This window comes from Nicrophorus vespilloides, unplaced genomic scaffold (assembly GCF_001412225.1).
Source record: "Nicrophorus vespilloides isolate i.1.1-1 unplaced genomic scaffold, Nicve_v1.0, whole genome shotgun sequence".
NCBI lineage: Eukaryota > Metazoa > Arthropoda > Insecta > Coleoptera > Silphidae > Nicrophorus > Nicrophorus vespilloides.
The window spans coordinates 43,666-63,622 of record NW_017096308.1 but is presented as its reverse complement, the minus strand read 5'-3'; the positions used below and the strand labels follow the sequence as shown (position 1 = coordinate 63,622).

Below are 19,957 nucleotides of genomic sequence, written 5' to 3'. Positions count from 1 at the left end.
AAAAAAAAAACACCAAGAACAGAATTACAGGACGCGCGCCGTATTTTCAGCCACAATTAATCAAAATACAAACGCAATTAAATAAAAATACAATGATCAATGCGTTTCTCTTAATTACTGCAAAATTAACGAGGGCTAAAAACAAAAAATTAACGAAAAAAATCGCGGAAAATCGCATTAATCGTTTCATATTTAGATAGAATCGGCAGTTTTCACGTAATAGCTGATGAATTTGATATAATAAAAACATTAATGATGGAGCTTTTTCGCGGTTTGCTTAATTACTCTAAGAAATAATGACGTTTTTCGACGAATTTTTGAAAAAAATGAAGAGACAAGCATAAATTAAGCAGCATCATGACGGTTACTCTAATTAGCTAATAATTGTTGTAATTATAACGTAAAATCCAATTTTAAATCAAACGTTTTCAAAGTTTTCAATTCAAAGTTTGGCGAAGTGCATTAGAAAAAAATCGACTCCAGCTCGGTAACAAACAAGTCGAGAAGATAAAAAAAAAGTTGCCGTTGGGATCGGACGAGTGAAAAATAATTTTTTTAATATTTGAACGACAAATAACCGTCGTTTCGAGTACAATGGCGTTAGAAAATAAAATATTTCAAATTAAATTACGGACTAATCGTTAATGCGATTTTCGCGTAATAACTAGTCGAATTAAACATAGTAATTAATGAGGATACAAATTGTAGCTTTACGCTTTATTTAATTAACGCCAAAAAATGAAAAAAAAATTCAAATAAAATGAATGGTGGAAAGACTTTGGTCGATAGGCTAATTAACTGTTACAAAAGTTTCCCAAAATTGTAAAGACGAGATGATGACATTTTTCTTACTCAATTACTTGAAAATATATATAATTTAATAGATTTAGCTGTTAAAATTGAAGTAAAAAAAATAATTGAAAAGATAATTAATGTCATCGAGCTTTATTTAATAACTCGTTAATTATTGGAACTTATTTAAATAATAAACACAAATAATATTGAAAAAAATACAGAGAATTTAATTAACCAATAGAATTAGCGAGTGTTGCGTAACAAGCTATAAAAAAAATCAAGCATAAATTCATCAGTGTCACAGCAGTTTCCTTAATTAGTTCAAAATTGCAGTAAATATAATGATAAATTACAATTATAAATTAAACGTTTTCAAATTTGAGCAATTCAATGTACGAATTGTGGGGTCAATGAACTGAAAGGTTTGGCAAAATGCACTGTAAAAAATTAGTTTTGGAGCTCGACTTGCATGTGGCCTGTGCAAACAAAAAACTAACGACACAAAAGATAAAATTAAAAATAGATCCAACAAAAGCTTTTATTTGAATTATAAATATAACACAAAAATTAAATAAGTAAAATAAAATAATTTTGATCACTAATTTTCATGCACAACTCGCTAGTATTGCGATTTTTGTGTAATTAAACAAACCAATTCAAATAAGGGAAAATAATTCAGAATTATGTAATTATTCTTGACTGATCCTTTCATTTTGTAATATATAAATTTATATAATATGTAAACAGATTTACTTCTTTATTCGTTTCATACATAAACGAATTAAAACGAAATAAAAGAATTAAAACTGTTATATGAATAAATATTAATATTATGCAATTAGGAATAGGAATAGGAATTAAATGATCAATGCGTTTTTATTAATTATTGCAATACTAACGAAGGTTGAAAACAAAAATTAACGAAAAAAATTGGAGAATCGCATTAATCGTTTCATATTTAGATAGAATCGGCAGTTTTCAAGTAATAGCTGATGAATTTGATGTAATAAAAGCATTAATGAAGGAGCTTTTTCGCGGTTTACTTAATTACTCTAAGAAATAATGACGTATTTTGACGAATTTTTGCGTAATAAGCTGTAAAAATTGAAGAGACAAGCATAAATTAATCAGCATCATGACGGTTGCTCTAATTTGTTAATAATTGTTGTAAATATAAACGTAAAATCCAGTTTTAAATCAAACGTTTTCAAAGTTTTCAATTCAAAGTTTGGCGATGTGCATTAGAAAAAAATCGACTCCAGCTCGGTAACATAAACAAGTCGAGAAGATAAAAAAAGTTGCCGTTGGGATCGGACGAGTGAAAAATATTTTTTTTAATATTTGAGTGACAAATAACCATCGTTTAGAGTACAATGGCGTTAGAAAATAAAATATTTCAAATTAAATTACGGACTAACCGTTAATGCGATTTTCGCGTAATATCTAGTCGAATTAAACATAGTAATTAATGAGGATACAAATTGTAGCTTTATGCTTTATTCAATTAACTCCACAAAATGAAGAAAAAAAATATTTTCAAATAAAATTCATGGTGGCCTAACGACCATAGTCTTAGGCTAATTAACTGTTACCAAAGTTTCCCAAAATTAATGAAACTAGATTGAAAATGCGAGAAAAGCGAGAAATCTTGTGTTTGGATTCTGAATTAATTAATAAATATTTATATACAACAAATTTGAATTGTATAATTATTATTATAATTATCATAATACATGATATAATAATGATAATTGAATTTGAAGACATTTTTTAACTCAATTACTTGAAAATATATGTAATTTAATAGAATTAGCGTAATAATCTGCTGAAATTGAAGTAAAAAATAATAATAATTGAAAAGGTGATTAATGTCTTTGAGCTTTATTTAATAACTCGTTAATTATTGGAACTTATTTAAATAATAAACATAAATAAATAGAATTAGCGAATAAGCTGTATAAATAAGCATAAATTCATCAGTGTCATAACAGTTTCCTTTTTAATTATAAATTGCTGGAAATATAATGATATATTAAATTATAAATCAAACGTTTTCAAATTTGTGCAATTCAATGTACGAATCGTGGTGTCAATGACCTGAAAGGTTTGGCGAAGTGCACTGTAAAAAACTTAGTTTTGGAGCTCGGCTTGCATGTGGCCTGTGAAAACAAAAAAAAACGTTGAGAAGATAACAAAAGACAAATCTATAAATAGACGCAATAGAAGTTTCTAATTGGAGTATAAATATAATACAAACTCAATACGAAATTAAATAATAATAGTATATAGAAATATGTAATTCCTTTCAAACATAAAGGAATAAAGAATTAAAACTGTTATTTGAATGAATATTATTATTATGCAAATAGGAATTTCATAATAAGATTTTAAGAAACTTCGAGAATATTTATCTAATTAATTCGTTAGTATTGTTATAATGAAATACTCGTAAAAATATTTATTTTTGGCCGTGAATCTCATTAGACGTGTAGCCAAAATATGAACGAATGATACATTTTTGTTATAATTTATATTTATTTTTTATTTTGATTTTAATACCCAATTAGAAAATTTTGACAAAGTTGCGTCTATCAGGACGAATTTGACCATATTGTCTCCTGTTTACTGTAGAAATCAGCAAAAAGTAAATTGTAAGAAAAATGACTTGTAAAATGGAACGCTTTATAGTATATTAACATTGTTTCACTATACGAGTGAAAATTTGGAAATTTTGGAACTGGTTAAGCTAGGTTCTACTGTACTTCAAATTTTCAACTCGAAACATCATTATAGAATACGATACGTATGGTGGACGCGCCGGGTACCAAAGCTTAATTCATTTAAATTATATTACCTATTATACGGACATTCATTCATTAATAATAATCAAACATTTTCAAATTTAGTGTAAAGACAGAGAGCTGAAACTACTAAAGATTCCAGTAAAATATAGAGAAAGGCAAGAGCAAAAAGGTATTGGTGACGAACATCGAAATAAATGGATGGATGGAAATAAAACAACTTACTTGAAATTAATGAAATGATTATATTCTTTACTAAATTACTCTACAGTTAATTATACAATAATTAATAAATTAAAAATAATAATAACTTAATTGTTAAAGAATAAACAAAATCGAAATCAATTATTCTTATTTGGAATATTTATTCTTATTTAAATATCAAATGTACATATTAATATAATCAATAACCACATCATAAACTATAGATTTTGTGTCGATTCCATATGATTGAATTTAGGATCGACAATTTTCTTGACCAGAACATTTTCGAGCTGATTGTATAATCTAATTACATAGTTTTTTATTTGAAATTATTCGCTATTTCTACCATGCGGAATGCGGTGCAGATATAAAATGTAATAATCGCTCGTTGTTACGTAATGATTCTCAATCGGGTGTCAATATTTGGCAATTAGATTAGGCTAAAAATGTTGAATTTAGATTTTGCGTATTTTATTTACAGCCAATTACAGCAAGCAAATTTGAATCAACGAGCACACAAAGTAAATAAATAATTATCTTGAATTAAAGCCGACTATTTATTTGTACAGTTGATTACTTTATTTGATTAATTTAATTGAGATTAAAAATTCATACACATGCGACACGTACAAATAGTAATTAATAAATTATACAGCATTATCATGTTGTTTTTTTTGTTAATATATTAAAAGAAAAATGCAAGTGATATGTTTTTCGAATAAATTTATTAAAAAAATAACAGTTTACTGGAATCATTGTCATGTAACAATTGTTGTTAAAGCTCTCATTTCTGATATAATAAAATCGTAAACAATAGTTTTGGCATCGATGCCCCAAAGATAATCGATATGATTGAAATTAGGATCTACAATTTTCTTAAGTGGTACGTTAAAAAGCTGATCGTATAGTCTGTTAACATCTTTCTCGGCCGACATCCAATCGTTCAAACTATAAAGCAGATAGACTGCAGCAGAAATTTTATTTAATTTATAATCAGGTGGACTGATTGTTCCATATCGTATTTTATTTGATATTAATCCATGGTCGTATTGGCGGAAATATCCTAAAATATTCAATTCAATCCGATATAAGTTATTCTTTGTTTTGTATTACCTGAATTCATTTCTTGACAGTAATGAAGAACTTGTTTTGTCGCTGAACTGGAAGGATAATGGCTGGTGATCACAGGTAACAAAGTTGTATTCATTTGATCCTTGTTGTAACCGGCTAACGCAAACATAGCATTTTTGCAGGCAAATTTTGGAACTCCTTCTTCGCAAACCGTTTGTGTAACTTTCTCCAAAAGACCGTCTGATGGATTAAATTCATAAGCTCCTACCAAATTAGATAAAACCTAATAATAATAAAAAAAATATAATAATTTTATCATTTAAAATGTATAATAATCTACCCCCAATCCACCTTGGAACAATGCAATGAATCTAATCAAAGGGCTGACCATATGATTCATAAAAGCAATTGGCGCTAAACTGAAGTGAGCCTTTATCTTCTGATTATACTCGGGTTTCTCTGAACACATAACATAGAAAGTTGTCGTTCCTTGCGAGTGACCTATGTGGAATAAATCAGAATGACCAGTCTTTTCCAAAATGTAATCAATCATTTCAGGTATATCGTAGATTCCGATTTCATGCCAAGAGAAGTTCCAAAATTCTTTTGCATCATTATCCGGATCTAATGTTGTATGATTACGAGAGTACCGGTTTCCTCTGGCATTTCCCATCCAAACATCGTAACCGGCATCGGCCAAAATGTAAGCTGCATTAAAATAAACAGTTAGCTAATATAATTTATATATTTTAACAAGTATTACCGAATCCTTTTTCGGGACCTGCTAAAACCCAGTCAGCAGAAGAAGCGATGAGACCGTGTTGAAGCATAACCGGTATACCTTTTTCATTGACATTTCCATTTTTACCGAAAGGAATGCGTTGCAGATTAAGTATATATCCATCAGTTGTTGTTACGTAATGGTTCTCGATGGGATATCCATATTTTTCAACAAGTTCAGGCTAAAACAAAAACATTCAAATATGTTAACATTTAAAACCACTTTATTTTTGTATAATTCCCAATGAACAAAATAATATCTATTTTCTTACAGCAAGCAATTTGGAGTCCTGTTCTATGTTATCCGAAGCATGGCCAACGCAAGCACATGTCAATATTAAAGCTACTATACTGGCAGTATTCATTTTGAGTGATGTACATTCCCAGTACGAATTTACACTATTTATATACTTTTTAGAAAATCATTTACATTTTACTTTATCATAATAAGCGTATTGTTGCATGTTTTATGTTAATTATTATGTATTTATTACGAATGAATATTCAGATCTGCAAAAAAACCCCGAAACCTATATTTATGAAAATTGATATTTCCTCATAATTTATTTTATTAATGTCTTTCGTTATTTGTACAAATTACTCATACATTTTAATTAGTGTTCACAGATGGCTACAATTTTTGAAAATTTAAATACAAAAAGTGGAATTTATTATATAAATCCTTTTTTATATAAAATTATTGATTTAGTACTAAAATAATGATTTAAAGCGATTTTTTCTATAAATTTCTTAAATTTTAATTATTAATTATTTTAAATATAGAGTAGAAATTATCATTTATTATCATAAAATTAATTAATTTTGCTATAAATATATTGTCCGAAAACTTTTTTTCGCTCAAAATAAAAATATTTTTTATTATTTCTTAATATTTCTTTCAATATAAATCTATAAAATAGTCAAAGTAAATAGATTATTTACGCTAAAATAAATAAAGGCCTTAGACACAATTACAATATGGAAATATTTGACATTGTCACTACTTATCTTATTTGGAGAGAAATGTAATTTTAAATAAGTTGCATGTTTATTCATATTCTTTGCAATTACACAATAATTTATGTACATTTTGTACTAGTTTATTTTTAAATTCTTAATTTTAACATTATCATTAACTATTTATTTATTTTTTTGCAAGGAAAGTAAACAAATTGCACAATACATTTAATGCTGCTCTAATTTTTCAAACACAATGTCGTAAACCATAGGTACGACGTCTATTCCCCACAGATAATCCAAGTGAGTCCATTTCGGATTATTTATCAATATCTCTTCAGAGTTTGGCAACCTCTCTGCTAACCTTTTCACATCCTTTTCATGCGACAACCAATCGTTTTTACTCCAGAATAAGTAAACTTTGCTAGAAATATTTTCCAATTTATAATTCGGTGGAGTTATACTATTATACTTTATTTTGTTTTTGATTAATCCGTAATCGTATTGACGGAATTTACCTAAAATTATATAAAAAAAATGTATTCTTTTATGTATCTAATTAAGCAAATATTTTACCTGAATTCATTTCTTGCATATAGTGAATGGCTTGCTTGCTGGATGAACCTGCTGGGAAATGATTCAAAACTACAGGCAACAAAGTAGTATTCAGTTGGTCCTTGCCAAATCCAAATATCATAAATAGAAAGTCGCTACATATGAATTGCAATTTTCCAGGCTTGCAGTTATTTTTCAAATACAAATTCAACAGATTTCCTTGGGGTAATAATTCGTAACTTCTGAATAATTTTATTAAAACCTAATATTAACAAAAAAAAACATATTACTTTAATATAAATTGACTAATAATTTTATATTACCTGAAGCAATTTTTGAAATAGAGCTGCAAATCTAATGACTGGTGAGACTGCATGATTCATGTAACCAATAGGTGCCAAACTTATGTGAGCTTCGACTTTAGTATTGTATTCAGGCCGCTCTGAGCACATTACGTAATAAGTGGTGGTTCCCTGCGAGTGACCAATATGATATAAACTGGTTTTATTGGTGACACTCAAAATATAGTCAATCATTTCTGGAACGTCGATCATACCAATCTCGTGCCAGGAAAAGTTCCAAAAATTTTTCGCATCACGTTTCGGATCTAAAGTCGTATGGTTTCTGGAGTACCGATTTCCTCTATTGTTACCAAGCCAAACATCGTATCCACGATCAGCCAATAAATAAGCTACAATGTAAAACGTTCACTTATCGATGATGATAATAATACACGCATAAATATTTACGCAATCCTTTTTTTGGACCAGGAGTTACCCAATCAGCAGAAGAACATTCAATACCATGCTGCAGATAGACTGGTAATTCTTTACGGGTAGCCTCTTTTTTACCATAATTAGGAATTCTATGAAGGTTTAAAATGTAACCATCTGAGGTCTCTACGTAATGATTTTCAATAGGATATTTATATTTCGCAATAAGTTCCGGCTAATAAAATTACATAAAATTAATTTGTTTCAAAATTTTAAAGTATGATTAACCTACTGTAGTCAAAGTGGAATCATCTTCGATGTCATTTTTTATTAACTCATTTTTGGCGTTGCAGCCTACCACTAATGTCGTAAGAAGTATAATGTAAAAGTGCATTTTGATTGCAATTAGTTAATATATTAAACCTCTTATGTGTGTAGTGGGATAACAATCTAAAATAAACATTTTTTAACAACAATGTTCTCAATTCTTAACTTACTGTATCTACTTACATGCAGAATATTTAAATGTTCATCAACTTTCTATCTACAGTTTCTAAACGACTTAACAAACCTTTTATATACATTATGTCATTATTATTATTATCCAAAAACAATATTAGTTTATTGTTTTTGGATAATAATAATGAGATAAAAAATAGTAATTAGGCGTACACGTGCACAATTAGAATTAGAATGGTTTAAATGACGTTATTGATAAGACAATATGCTGCAATTGCTGTTATTTCCAACGTTTATTATATGATATTCATCCAGTTAGTACAATGTATGTTTTATTATGTATGTTTGTAAAAGATAGTTAAACGTAATAATTAAAAAAAAAAATATTATAAATTGCACAAACTTTTATTTCAGAAATATAGTAATACATGTATATTTAGAACAATATACTTAATACATTGCCATCAAGCTTAATATTCTGTTGTAGACCAATTCAACAACATCAATACCAAACATATAATCCAAATGATTCCAATCGGAATCCAGAACCAAAAATTTTCCATGTACGTTTCCTAATTGTTCGTATAGCCTATTAACATCTTTAACGGCAGAAAGCCAATCGTTGCTACTGTAAAACAAATAAACTGGTGATGTAATTGCCTTCAACTTGTAGTTGGGTGGAAATATGCTGTTGTAACGCTTCATGTTGCCAATCAAACCGTAATCGTATTGTCTAAATTTACCTGTAATATATGTATGATTAAATCAAGTTTAAATTTGTTGTATAATAAATCTTACCAGAATTGATTTCTTGGGCGTAATGAAGAAACTGCTTTGTGGAAGATCCAGCTGGAGTATGTCCCATCATAATCGGCAATAACGTTGTGTTCAATTGCTTCTTGTTGAAACCGCAGAGGGCAAACAAAGAATTCTCGCAAAGGACTTGAGTTATGCCTGGCTCGCAGAAAGCTTTGGTAACATTATGAAGGAATCCGTCGGTAGGTAAAAATTCGTGCATACCAATCAATTTCAAAATGAACTATAAGTAAAAGATATATGAATAAAGATATTTCTTGATGAAATTCAACTTTTGCTTACACCAAGACCTCCTTCTGCCAGAGCAATAAGTTTAAATAGTGGACTTGTCATGTGATTCATGTATGCAATTGGGGCCAAACTGAAATGTGCCCTAATCTTCTTGTTGTATTCCGGCCTTTCTGAGCACATCACGTAGTACGAAGTCGTGCCTTGCGAATGCCCGATGTAAAACAATGATTCTTCACCGGTTTCTTTCAGGACAAAATCGATCATCTCTGGTAAATCGACGACTCCGATTTCGTGCCAAGAGAAATCCCAGAACTTTGAAGGATCTTCGTCGGGATGCAAAGACGTGTGATTGCGCGAATAACGATTGCCTCTAGCGTTGCCCATCCAAACGTCATAACCGTTTTCCGCCAATAAATAAGCTACAATCAATAGACATTATTAAACATGTACTGTATGTAAATACGCCTAATATTTACCCAATCCCTTTTCTGGTCCAGGTGAAATCCAATCTGCCGAAGAACTGAGAATTCCATGTTGAAGAAAAACTACTGGTCGTTTTTCGTTGCCCTGTCCATCTGAGCCGTATGGAATTCTGTGGACGTTCAGAATATATCCATCTGAATTGGTAAGGTAATAATCTTCCAGTTCATATCCGTATTTACGAACCAACTCTGGCTAAAATAAAGCAATTAGTAAATGTAAACAATTGTACTAAATTAACACTCACGACTCTCAAATGGGCATCTTCCTCGACAGCTAATGGTAGATCTTTAAAATAGTTTAGAAACTCAGGGTTGTTACGAACTAAAGCCATAACATCTTTCTCCAGGTCGTTGGCTCCTGCGCCAACAAGGAGCAAGGCAGTAGCTGCTATTATCAGATGCATTTTGTTTACTACAACAAATTAGAGTAACCCATTGACTTATATATACGCTTGCATTTTTATCTTCACAATATTTTATCGATAAGCAATACTCTTATCTAAAACTAAATTCAATTATGTGCGGTGAATAACAACAAGAAAAAAAGATTAATATTTATAGTTTTGCAATCAGTCAAAATCATTACCAAGGTTTAACAGGATTTAGATAATAATCATGGTTTTAAAGCTTATGTTTACTTTTTGTAGATAAGATGTTAGCACAAATCCATGTTAATCTGTGATTCATTTTATTCATTGATAAATATTTTATTATGATACACTTTGTTGTACTTTTCAAGTAATATAATTTCAACAGATATTACGTAATAATTCTAAACTGAAAATTATTAAGTTTACTGTCAAGTCTTAATCATAATCACTAATTCATTAACTACTCTTGCAAAATTGATATAACTCGTTATAAAGTATTATTTGGAAAGATGGTATAAAAATTTCGATATGGAAAAGGTTGGATTAATAAAATATTTTGTGTATTTACAAAAATCTTCAACATTTTATTTAAGTTAAAATAAATATTAATTGGTAATATCAAATGAATTTAACATATTTTCTTAATTGTATAGAATAATTTAATATATACACTATTAAAACTAATTAATTTATAAATTAAAGTTAAACAGGAAAACTATTATCTGTATTTATCCATAAGAACTATAACTTGATCGTAAAGCAGTCTTTTGGAATCGGAGCTCCATAGGAAGTCCAAGTGATTGAAATGTCGATAAGGTACTTTGAATATGCCAACTACATTCCTGAGTTTCCTGGCCATAGCCAAATTATCCTACAACAAAAAAAAAACAGTGATATTATTTCATTATTTTCTTGTTGTATTTAAGACATTACTTGTTTGGTGACTAACACATCGCCATCTCCGTAATGCAGTGAAACAGGCACTGTTATTTTTGATAAATCATATTCCCTAGAATTTGCTTTCTCTGTATTATTTGTGTAAACGTTTACATCCAAAGGGGCAAAGTATCCTGAAATATACAAACAAATATTAGTATATAAATATCAACAAAAATAATAATAAAAATAATGCAAACCTCTGGTGAACATTTGATAGTAATGCAGCATGGTTTTGATCGAAGTTCCAGACGGGTAATACTTAAAAATGTATGGGACGTAACTCTGCAATTTAATTTAGAAAATAGGAAATTACGATTAAAAAATTAATTGAAGTATGTTTTGATAGGATATATAATGTTGATAAAATATTTTAATTGTATCACGTTCAAACTGCGCATTTCTATTTAATTTACTCAAAATTGATAATATCAAACGGTTGATGAGAAAAATAAGTAAACAACCAAATTCCATAGTACAATTAATGAAAAAATACAATTATTTTTAATTGAATTACCATTAATAATAATAATATTGATTATTAATAAATATAATCTTACTTAAATCGCTGATTTTAGATAAATTAGATCTCCTTAAAATAGTGACATAAGACATATCAGTTAATCTAATAATATTGAAAATGCACTATTTGTACGAATGACACAATTATGTCTTATATTACGTGGCGTGGATGTAGATTAAGAAGAGTTATATAGAAAAAGAAAATAGTGAAAACTTTAATAGTTAACATACTGTATTAAATTGTTCATAATCCACACCGACTGTCAAATAGATAATAGACAGACAAATCATTTGAAGTGGCGACCGATCCTGACACAATGTCCCCAGCAGCTCGCTTATCAATTCACGCCGTGGAAATAACTCGTGAATTTTGTGATATCTCAGTGATTCCTGGAATAAAAACAAGTATCTCACATTATATTAATTATACAATGCAATTTTGGAATCACGACGCTGTCGACTGACTAAAAAGTTCATAGGTTGTATTCCGATGTTGATAACTTACCACCATAGTGGGCAAGGCATTGAACACGATTTTCAGATGCGGCGCTAGTCTGTGCGCTACGATTCCCGTCCCCGCAAAGTTTACCATCAAACTTATTTTCTTATTGTACTCCGGCCTGGTGGAAAGCATTATGTAGCCAACTGTACTTCCCATTGAATAGCCTACGTATTGTATCTTCGTTTGATTCGTCATATTCAGTATGTAGTCTACACTCGCCGGAAGGTCGTAGTAACCCATTTCGTGATAGCTATAAAAACACGTAACTGGTAGATATTGTTTAGGGAGTATCGAAATTAGACAATTTACCTAAAATTCCAGTAATTCATATCAGAATTAGGATCCAGAGTCACGTGTTTCCTAGAGTAATGATTTCCTCTGGAATTACTAAGCCAGACATCGTAGCCGGCATTTGAAAGGATATAACCTGAAACGAAAATATTCATTTATATAACAATTATTATAAACAATAAATTTTATGTATTTCCTGCAGACATGAACATGACTGATAATTACTATAATTTTAGAACGATTTTAAAAAATAATAACGTTATTATATTGTCTAATGAAGGTCACCAACAAATTACATTATTTTTATGATTCCTTAATATACCTTAATAACAAATATAATTTTAATAATTATTTACTTTTTTTTACTTTGAATAATTTGTGAATCTTATCGATTTGGATAATAAAAAAAAAACTTGTACTATATTAAGTGTATCAAAGCAACCCTGACAAAACTTTATATACTTTACATAAGTCCTTATCAGGTCCTCTAAACAGCCAATTCTCTGAAGCTCCGAAGATGCCGTGGTGTAACAGGACCGGTTTCCGGACTTTCCCCAGAGTGCTGAAGTTCTTCTCGTACGGAATGCGGTGCAATTTTAAGATGTACCCATCCTCTGTGACGACCTCGTGCTCCTCGAAAGGGTATCCGAATCTCATAATGTGGTAGCCCTGCAACGCAAAGTTAATTGAGGGATTACGCAATTAGCGACATCCTAGTTAATTGGCTACATGCAATGATTATCAAGATAATGGATTATTAGCTCAGTCGCAGCATATGGATGGTTATTGTTGTACAGTACAAGCTGTAAAATAATTGGTCGAAGATCCTGAAGAATACGAACTCCGCATAACTGTATATTTAATGTATTTATGTGTTGTGAGAGTGCAGCAGTGTATGAAATACACACATTGTACGCTCGTTTCCTCACTAATTTGGCGCAAAAAAAAAGTGTTTTCCACTTCTACATACATATCCGCAGCTCTTCAACAAGTTCGGGTCACGCTTCAATTTATTTATTCCCTGACACAATTAAACTACTGTACGTAATGGAAGGCCGAATTCACTTGGCGAAAGTAATTCCACACTACTTATTTGACAAAACACATACTTATTATTCTCTACTTTAGTTTTTTTTTTCATTCACACATTCTAATGTATGTTATTTTCTATTAATCAATTCAATGCATTTTTGTTTGTCTAATAAATACTTTATTTTCAAACCTTTGCAAAATTATGTTACAACTATTTTTTTAAATACAAGTATATAAATTATTCCAAACAATTCTTATTAGAAAATTGACCAAATATCAATGAATGCACTTGGATTTTAATATATTTACAAAACAGTGTATTTTTTATATAAGAAGAGATTTAGTATTAAGTATGCGTTTTTGATTTAGTATAGTCATATAATTTTGTGTATTTTATGTGAATTTTATTGTAAAAATACGGTGTTTTTACTGATGTGAATGGATTTTCAAAGTTGATTTAAAGAACATAAAAGCGCAGACAATCATTGATTTGCAAAACCGTTCTGGGAGCAGTTCCTTTATTTGGAGTACAAGCTGTCGAAAGCAATATTACATCCGAATGCACGAGAACGATAAAAACGTAATTGGTTTTCGTCCTGCACGTACATCTGTGGTCAGTTGCAAATGCAATGCCATTCCGCCACACGGAAAAGCGGTAAGCAAGAAACTGATTTAATTGTAATTGGTTGCAATCCTATAACCGTAAACACATTTAAATATATATTTGTAATAACACATCGAGTTATGGTTTAATGTGCTTGCATTATGATTATTTGATTAATATTACAATCAAAAACTCATTTGTATTAAAGGTGATTAAATTTTAGAAAACTAGAATTACATAGGATGATTCATCATAAGAAAATATATTTTTTTTATATAAAGCCGTAATTGTACATCTTTTGTGGGAGTGAAAGTTAAAAGTGAAGAACATTTATGATTTGTCACACTTCTTTTTCATCTGGCTGTGTTAAATACACAGAAATGTATATTTCATTGTGGTCAGAGCATATATTATACCGGATTTCGATTGTGGAATGCACGCGTGCCAGATGATGACGATTTTAAGAGATACAAAAATGGAAATACGGAAGAGAAGAGAAAGAATTGGATTCTCTGAAATTGAAGTTTCGAAATTGATGTTCAATGAGGAATAAAAATGGAGAGTTGAACAATGCGAGAGCGGGCGTATTTGGAGAATTTATTATACATGCTCATACGACGATGATGAGGTAAAACAAGGTCAAGGACTCGACACTGGCTGAGAGCATTTCTCTTCTTTGGCGCCTCGAAATGATTTAATTGCAGCCCGAAGCAAGATTGCGCCCAATATATTCACAAGTAAAATTAACATATGGTGAAAATAACGAATTTAAATCATCTGTAGCAATTGTATACTTAAATGGGGAGAAATTAAAATAATTATAAACATAAAGAATTTTTATAAATCCAATCTCTAAGTGTTTATACTTAGTTTAAATTGTAGGAATTATAAATTTCTAACTATTGTACTTTATTTAATACCATAACATTCTGAGGTAATGCGTTTTTTTCTTCTATTTACGTTGCCCCAAATATATAGGGCTTTTGACCTATTAATCAAAAAGAAAGTTGGTCGTTATTTCGAACCTGAAGAGCAAGAACGAGTAGATGCAGTTTAATATGTTTATACACAGTTCATTGACATTAAGAATTTAAATATAAAATTGAGAAAACTTCATTATAAATATAAAATTCCAAATAATTCGAGCAAATTGTATAAATTCTTCTTTATATGTCTCAATTTATTCATTAATAAATTTAATTGGGAATTGGAAATTGGAAATTCAATATCTAACTTAGTGTAAAATTATGTATATATTTTGAATATCTAGAATTCACTTAAGAAAATATGACTTTTTTATATCTATACTAATCCAAATTAAGGTTTAATTGGAAATTTCATGCAAATTGTTGTTCCAAACATAAAAAAATTTAAACTATTTCTATAAATTCTTCTTTATATGTCTCACTTTTTTCATTAAGAAATTTAATTGGGAATTGGCAATTCAAGATCTAACTTAGTGTAAAAATATGGATATATTTTAAGGAATATTTACAGTGAGTAATTAATTAGTATTTCGTCCGTGGGTTTAATTGGAAATTTCATGTAAATTGTTGTTCCAAATATACAAAATTTAAACTATTTTTTTTTTCGTTAAATTTATATTTTAAACCGTCTAAGATAGTTTCAGTGATTAACTAAAAACGTTAAATTATATATAAAGTTACATTAAGTACGTTTTCTTCTAATCAGTAAAATCCATTAACTGAAAATAAACCATTAATTCCAAATTACAAGAAGTACACTTATTTTTTTTATGACTTAATAATAATAATTTAAAATGTAGTTAATCATTGTAATCATTGATTAAATACTAACGATGATTAAGTTGCGGTTAAGATAATGCAATGTGCTTTGGTTAACTTACGGCATCATTGATGTAGTCGTGGTCTCCGGAGTGAATGTCCCTCGTCCCATTGCCGTCGCGGCTAGCCGCAGCACCGGCTTCTTGGGGCTCCGTTAATCTCGGCCCGAAAATGAGTTCCAGCACGTCCATGGCCCTAATACCCGTCGTCAAAAGTCCTAAACACACGGCGACGGCCCAGCACAACCTGCCCATATCCATTTGGTCTTTGAATTCATCAAACCAGACGGCACACGCTTCCCAGCGCTGCGAATTTCATTGTCAATGTTACAAAAAAACACGCACACACACACAACAGACACACTCGACTACTTTCACCAAACACAATAACACTTCTTCATTTATGTCATCTCTCGCATCAATTAATGGTCATTGTCATGGAGCCGCGACGACCACCATCTGCAAAGATACAAAGATTTAGAGGTGCGGAATATATCCCGAATATATTTTTTTCGACATTTTTGTACAGTTAGGTTTCGCAGTTATTATTACGTGAGCAGAATATCAAAAAAAAAAACAAAAATGAATACTTGTCGAGCTTGTTGTTTCTTTCTTCTTCTTGCTCACCGTTCATTATTTTTTTTGTTGTTCCCTTCCTTAAATTGGTATGCAAATGATCAAGCTGCAAGGCATCATTTATCACTCTTGTGTTTCGTTTCGCCTAGGTCAGGAACTGTTTGCGGACGCGATTAATGTGCATAGATAAAATGCGTTGCGTGATGAGTTGTGTAAGCAATTTGATTTTTATTTGGAACGAAGGAGAAAACAACTCGATGGAATCCAGTAGTGAAGTGATTCCAACAACTGTTGGTCGAGTTGTCTCCCCATGCTGCTGAGTTCAGCCTACATTCCCGTATCTTCTCTCTCGCATAAGAAGACCACCAAAAGAAATAATAATAATAATATTTACAAGAAGAATCGACAACGAAAATCCTGATCCGAATTGCGTAATCCGCAGTTATTTGGAGGAACAATTGAAAGTTTTATTGGTGTTAAAAGTAAAATACGATTGGATTCGCTGAATGGATATGAAAATTGAAACGAAAATACTATAAATAATAAAGTTTGTTATTGTTTGTTTTCTTTCTTTATGTGATTAATTACTCTTCGAAGTTATACAGACCGTGAACAGCAGAAAGTCGGTGAAATTAAGTATCTAATGATCATATGGCTCTGTGATATCAATAATTATTCTGTACAATGTATTTTACTTTGCATGTTGCTTTATTTGTAAATGCAATCATTTCAACGGTAATTAGTGTAATGATGAACAACAAACAAGCCTTTCGTAAATTGATTCATTACACGTTGTTTGTTACTGTTCAAAGTTTATCCATGTAATTGATGTTACGTTTTTCATGTCTTATGAACAATTTACTAGTTCTAAAATAAATTTAATGGGATTTCATGACCAAATGCAATTAGTAAAAACATTATTTTATACATAAATGAGTAACAATTCTTTTAAACTAGAAATAAATGCGATTTAATCGATGACAACTTTTCAAAGTTAAATTCTCTGTATATCTAATAATAGTTGATTTGTTACCTTTTTTTGTACAAAAATATTATAAATTAATTGAATAAAATTCCAATTAATAAATTATTAATTATTTTACAAAAAAATTTAATAGTCGAAAAATGAAAGAAAATAAAATTTAAATAGAATTGGATTTGTTGACAAGTTACTAAATTATAGTATGTAACTTCTCGAAGAAAAATAACATAAGTAAAAATTGAAATAAGAGTGTCGGGAGTTTCTAATAAAATCAGAGCCAAAGCAAAATTTCTATTTCCCTCTAACAAAATTAATTTAGCGAGTAAATATTCGCGCATGCAAAAGAAACTTACCAACGAGAATAATAGTACATCGCGTTATCCTTACACATTAAAGTTTTCCTTTTGTCTTCCTGTTGTCACAGCGTCGAATATATTCCTTGTTAAAAAAAAACGCTAGATATTTCCGTTGGGCTTTGAATAGTAGTCGTCGGTTCATGAAAAGAATCGTACCCGGAATGTAAATGATTTACCGATGATAAATGAAACGGACTCGGCCACGACTCGCTCCGAACTACCAGAGTGTAATACTTTTATAAATACATATGAAATTTTCGAATGTTACCTGTGTCACGCATAAACCACAACTAACCCATGCACACGAACATCCGTCCGTATTTATGCAGCAGTCCCATACCACACAACAGCTTCTTCCTGATTCTAAACTAAATATTTGAAAGAAAAAACAACACGTAATACCTATTTAGCAACAATTTTTCTCTCATGTTGATCAAAACAATAATTAAAACTCTCATTTTTTTTTCTATTTTAATTGAACCAGATAATATAAAAACACGCAAAACTTTGTTTCATCAACATTATTACAACATTATTGCGTAGATACATTTTAGACATTTTTCTAAATACAGCATATCTGGAGAATAAATCTTCACAGTCGTACATATTTTGCAATAAGATACATGCAAGATTCTAAAACAGAAACACAAATTCTGCAAGCAGTCTCCTAATATTATCATCATTCCGTAATAAAAATGTCATAAACTATTATTTTTTCTCAGTACTTTATTTAATAACCTTTTATTTTGCAATTAAATGTATGACTTTTAAATAGGTAGCAATTTCTTTCTAAAGATTATTTACATAGTTTTGTAATTATCTTAAATCTTATCAATTAATAATATCTTTTATGTTTTAATAATCTCTACTTTCATATTACTATTTTTTTAATATAAAGTAATTATAAGATAAAAAAGGAGGAAAACTCCCTTTGTGGAAATGTGTGAACTATTGAACAATAATTATAAAAATAATACTAATCATGAAACTGAAATAAAGCAAATTTTCTGCTATTATTATTATATTTTTTTGGTAATCTGAATAAATAGATCAAAGCATAAATTTCAAAGATTGTATACATTAGATATGGTCCAAATCTTTCAAATTTAAATTTTAATTATTATAGTTGAAAGTATATTAATTTTAATCCAATGCCAAGTATTAAAAAAAGAACGAAAGTTAAACAGATAAAAATTAATTCTTTCATGCAAAGTAATCTTACTTTCCATTGAAGTTTCACTATTATATTAAATTTTAATTCTTGTTAATTTATTTGCTCTAAATAACCAAAGAAATTGAAATTTGCCATTGTCCATTTAATTAAAATCTAATTAACTTTACTTTTATTTATTTAATTATCCACATGGCAATACGTCGATGTACTATATTTATTCTTTTTGTTATATTTATATTTTAAACTTTATTAATGATAAGAAATGTATAATTACAAACTTGTTAAAAGAAAAATATTGATTTACTATATTTGGTTTTATATAATCCATTTTTGTTATGTTTAAAATATGTTCAAGTAGAAAGACAAATACAATTAAAAAAATGTCTCTATAAAATGATTTTAAGTGAACAATTATTATATTTATAATTTCAAATCTTTAATTCTAATAAATATCTAATTTGCTTAATTTGGGAATAGGAAAAAAAACTTCATTTCGTATTCTGTTTATTTATTTATTGTATTGAAAACCAATATATATCTATAGGTTACATTAATATATAATCATACTAACCTGCATAATCCTTCAAACACTTATCGGTTATAATGTTTATCCATTGGGAATAATGAAGTAGATTTTGATTATGAAATAAAACTGGGAATTCATAAAAGAGAAATGAATGAATAAAGGTCAGGGTTTGTATTTTCTTTTATTTTAAAAGTTTAATATATTAATATATTAAATTTTTACAAAAGTAGTTTAACATATATTTATTACTTTTTAATAAACTCATAGAAAAAACCCTCGATCTTTATACATCCTTGTCGTTCACAAACAACAACAAAAAAAAAAGAAACTTTAAATCAATATATTTATTGTAAATAATTCTGTTCATTCATTTTTGTATCTTCATATTTATATATTTACAAATTTAAAAAAAAAAAT

The 19,957-nt window shown here is 29.2% G+C and overlaps 3 protein-coding genes across 3 annotated transcripts; all 3 read right to left on the bottom strand.

The window, feature by feature from the left end:
• Window positions 1–4,551: 4,551 nt before the first annotated feature.
• Window positions 4,552–6,016, bottom strand: LOC108556625 (lipase 3-like). Its single transcript, XM_017912805.1, has 5 exons — window positions 5,924–6,016; window positions 5,635–5,833; window positions 5,212–5,579; window positions 4,914–5,154; window positions 4,552–4,863 (listed from the first exon to the last, which is right to left on the bottom strand). Exons 1-5 carry the CDS (start codon window positions 6,014–6,016, stop codon window positions 4,559–4,561), a joined length of 1,206 nt encoding a protein of 401 aa, XP_017768294.1. The 3' UTR covers window positions 4,552–4,558.
• Window positions 6,017–6,750: 734 nt separating this feature from the next.
• LOC108556628 (lipase 3-like) lies at window positions 6,751–8,425 on the bottom strand. The gene is made up of 6 exons (XM_017912810.1): window positions 8,387–8,425; window positions 8,169–8,326; window positions 7,913–8,111; window positions 7,487–7,854; window positions 7,185–7,425; window positions 6,751–7,126 (listed from the first exon to the last, which is right to left on the bottom strand). The coding sequence occupies exons 2-6, from the start codon at window positions 8,268–8,270 to the stop codon at window positions 6,837–6,839; spliced, it is 1,200 nt and encodes a 399-aa protein (XP_017768299.1). The 5' UTR covers window positions 8,271–8,326; window positions 8,387–8,425; the 3' UTR covers window positions 6,751–6,836.
• A 299-nt stretch (window positions 8,426–8,724) lies between these two features.
• On the bottom strand, window positions 8,725–16,202 carry LOC108556624. Its single transcript, XM_017912804.1, has 13 exons — window positions 15,990–16,202; window positions 12,954–13,155; window positions 12,505–12,622; window positions 12,199–12,445; window positions 11,925–12,083; window positions 11,372–11,456; window positions 11,169–11,305; window positions 10,962–11,106; window positions 10,110–10,276; window positions 9,859–10,057; window positions 9,434–9,801; window positions 9,134–9,374; window positions 8,725–9,078 (listed from the first exon to the last, which is right to left on the bottom strand). Exons 1-13 carry the CDS (start codon window positions 16,185–16,187, stop codon window positions 8,786–8,788), a joined length of 2,559 nt encoding a protein of 852 aa, XP_017768293.1. The 5' UTR covers window positions 16,188–16,202; the 3' UTR covers window positions 8,725–8,785.
• Window positions 16,203–19,957: the final 3,755 nt, after the last annotated feature.

Coding starts and splice junctions, on each gene's coding strand:
- LOC108556625 (XM_017912805.1), bottom strand. CDS start 6,016: ATGAATACTGCCAGTATAGTAGCTTTAATATTGACATGTGCTTGCGTT. Junction 5,834..5,923: donor AGGACTCCAAATTGCTTGCT/GTAAGAAAATAG, acceptor TTTTTGTTTTAG/CCTGAACTTGTTGAAAAATA. Junction 4,864..4,913: donor CTGTCAAGAAATGAATTCAG/GTAATACAAAAC, acceptor TGAATATTTTAG/GATATTTCCGCCAATACGAC.
- LOC108556624 (XM_017912804.1), bottom strand. CDS start 16,187: ATGGATATGGGCAGGTTGTGCTGGGCCGTCGCCGTGTGTTTAGGACTT. Junction 11,457..11,924: donor ATTATGAACAATTTAATACA/GTATGTTAACTA, acceptor ATTAAATTGCAG/AGTTACGTCCCATACATTTT. Junction 11,306..11,371: donor CTATCAAATGTTCACCAGAG/GTTTGCATTATT, acceptor TGTATATTTCAG/GATACTTTGCCCCTTTGGAT.
- LOC108556628 (XM_017912810.1), bottom strand. CDS start 8,270: ATGCACTTTTACATTATACTTCTTACGACATTAGTGGTAGGCTGCAAC. Junction 8,112..8,168: donor ATGATTCCACTTTGACTACA/GTAGGTTAATCA, acceptor TAATTTTATTAG/CCGGAACTTATTGCGAAATA. Junction 7,855..7,912: donor TGGTCCAAAAAAAGGATTGC/GTAAATATTTAT, acceptor TTTACATTGTAG/CTTATTTATTGGCTGATCGT.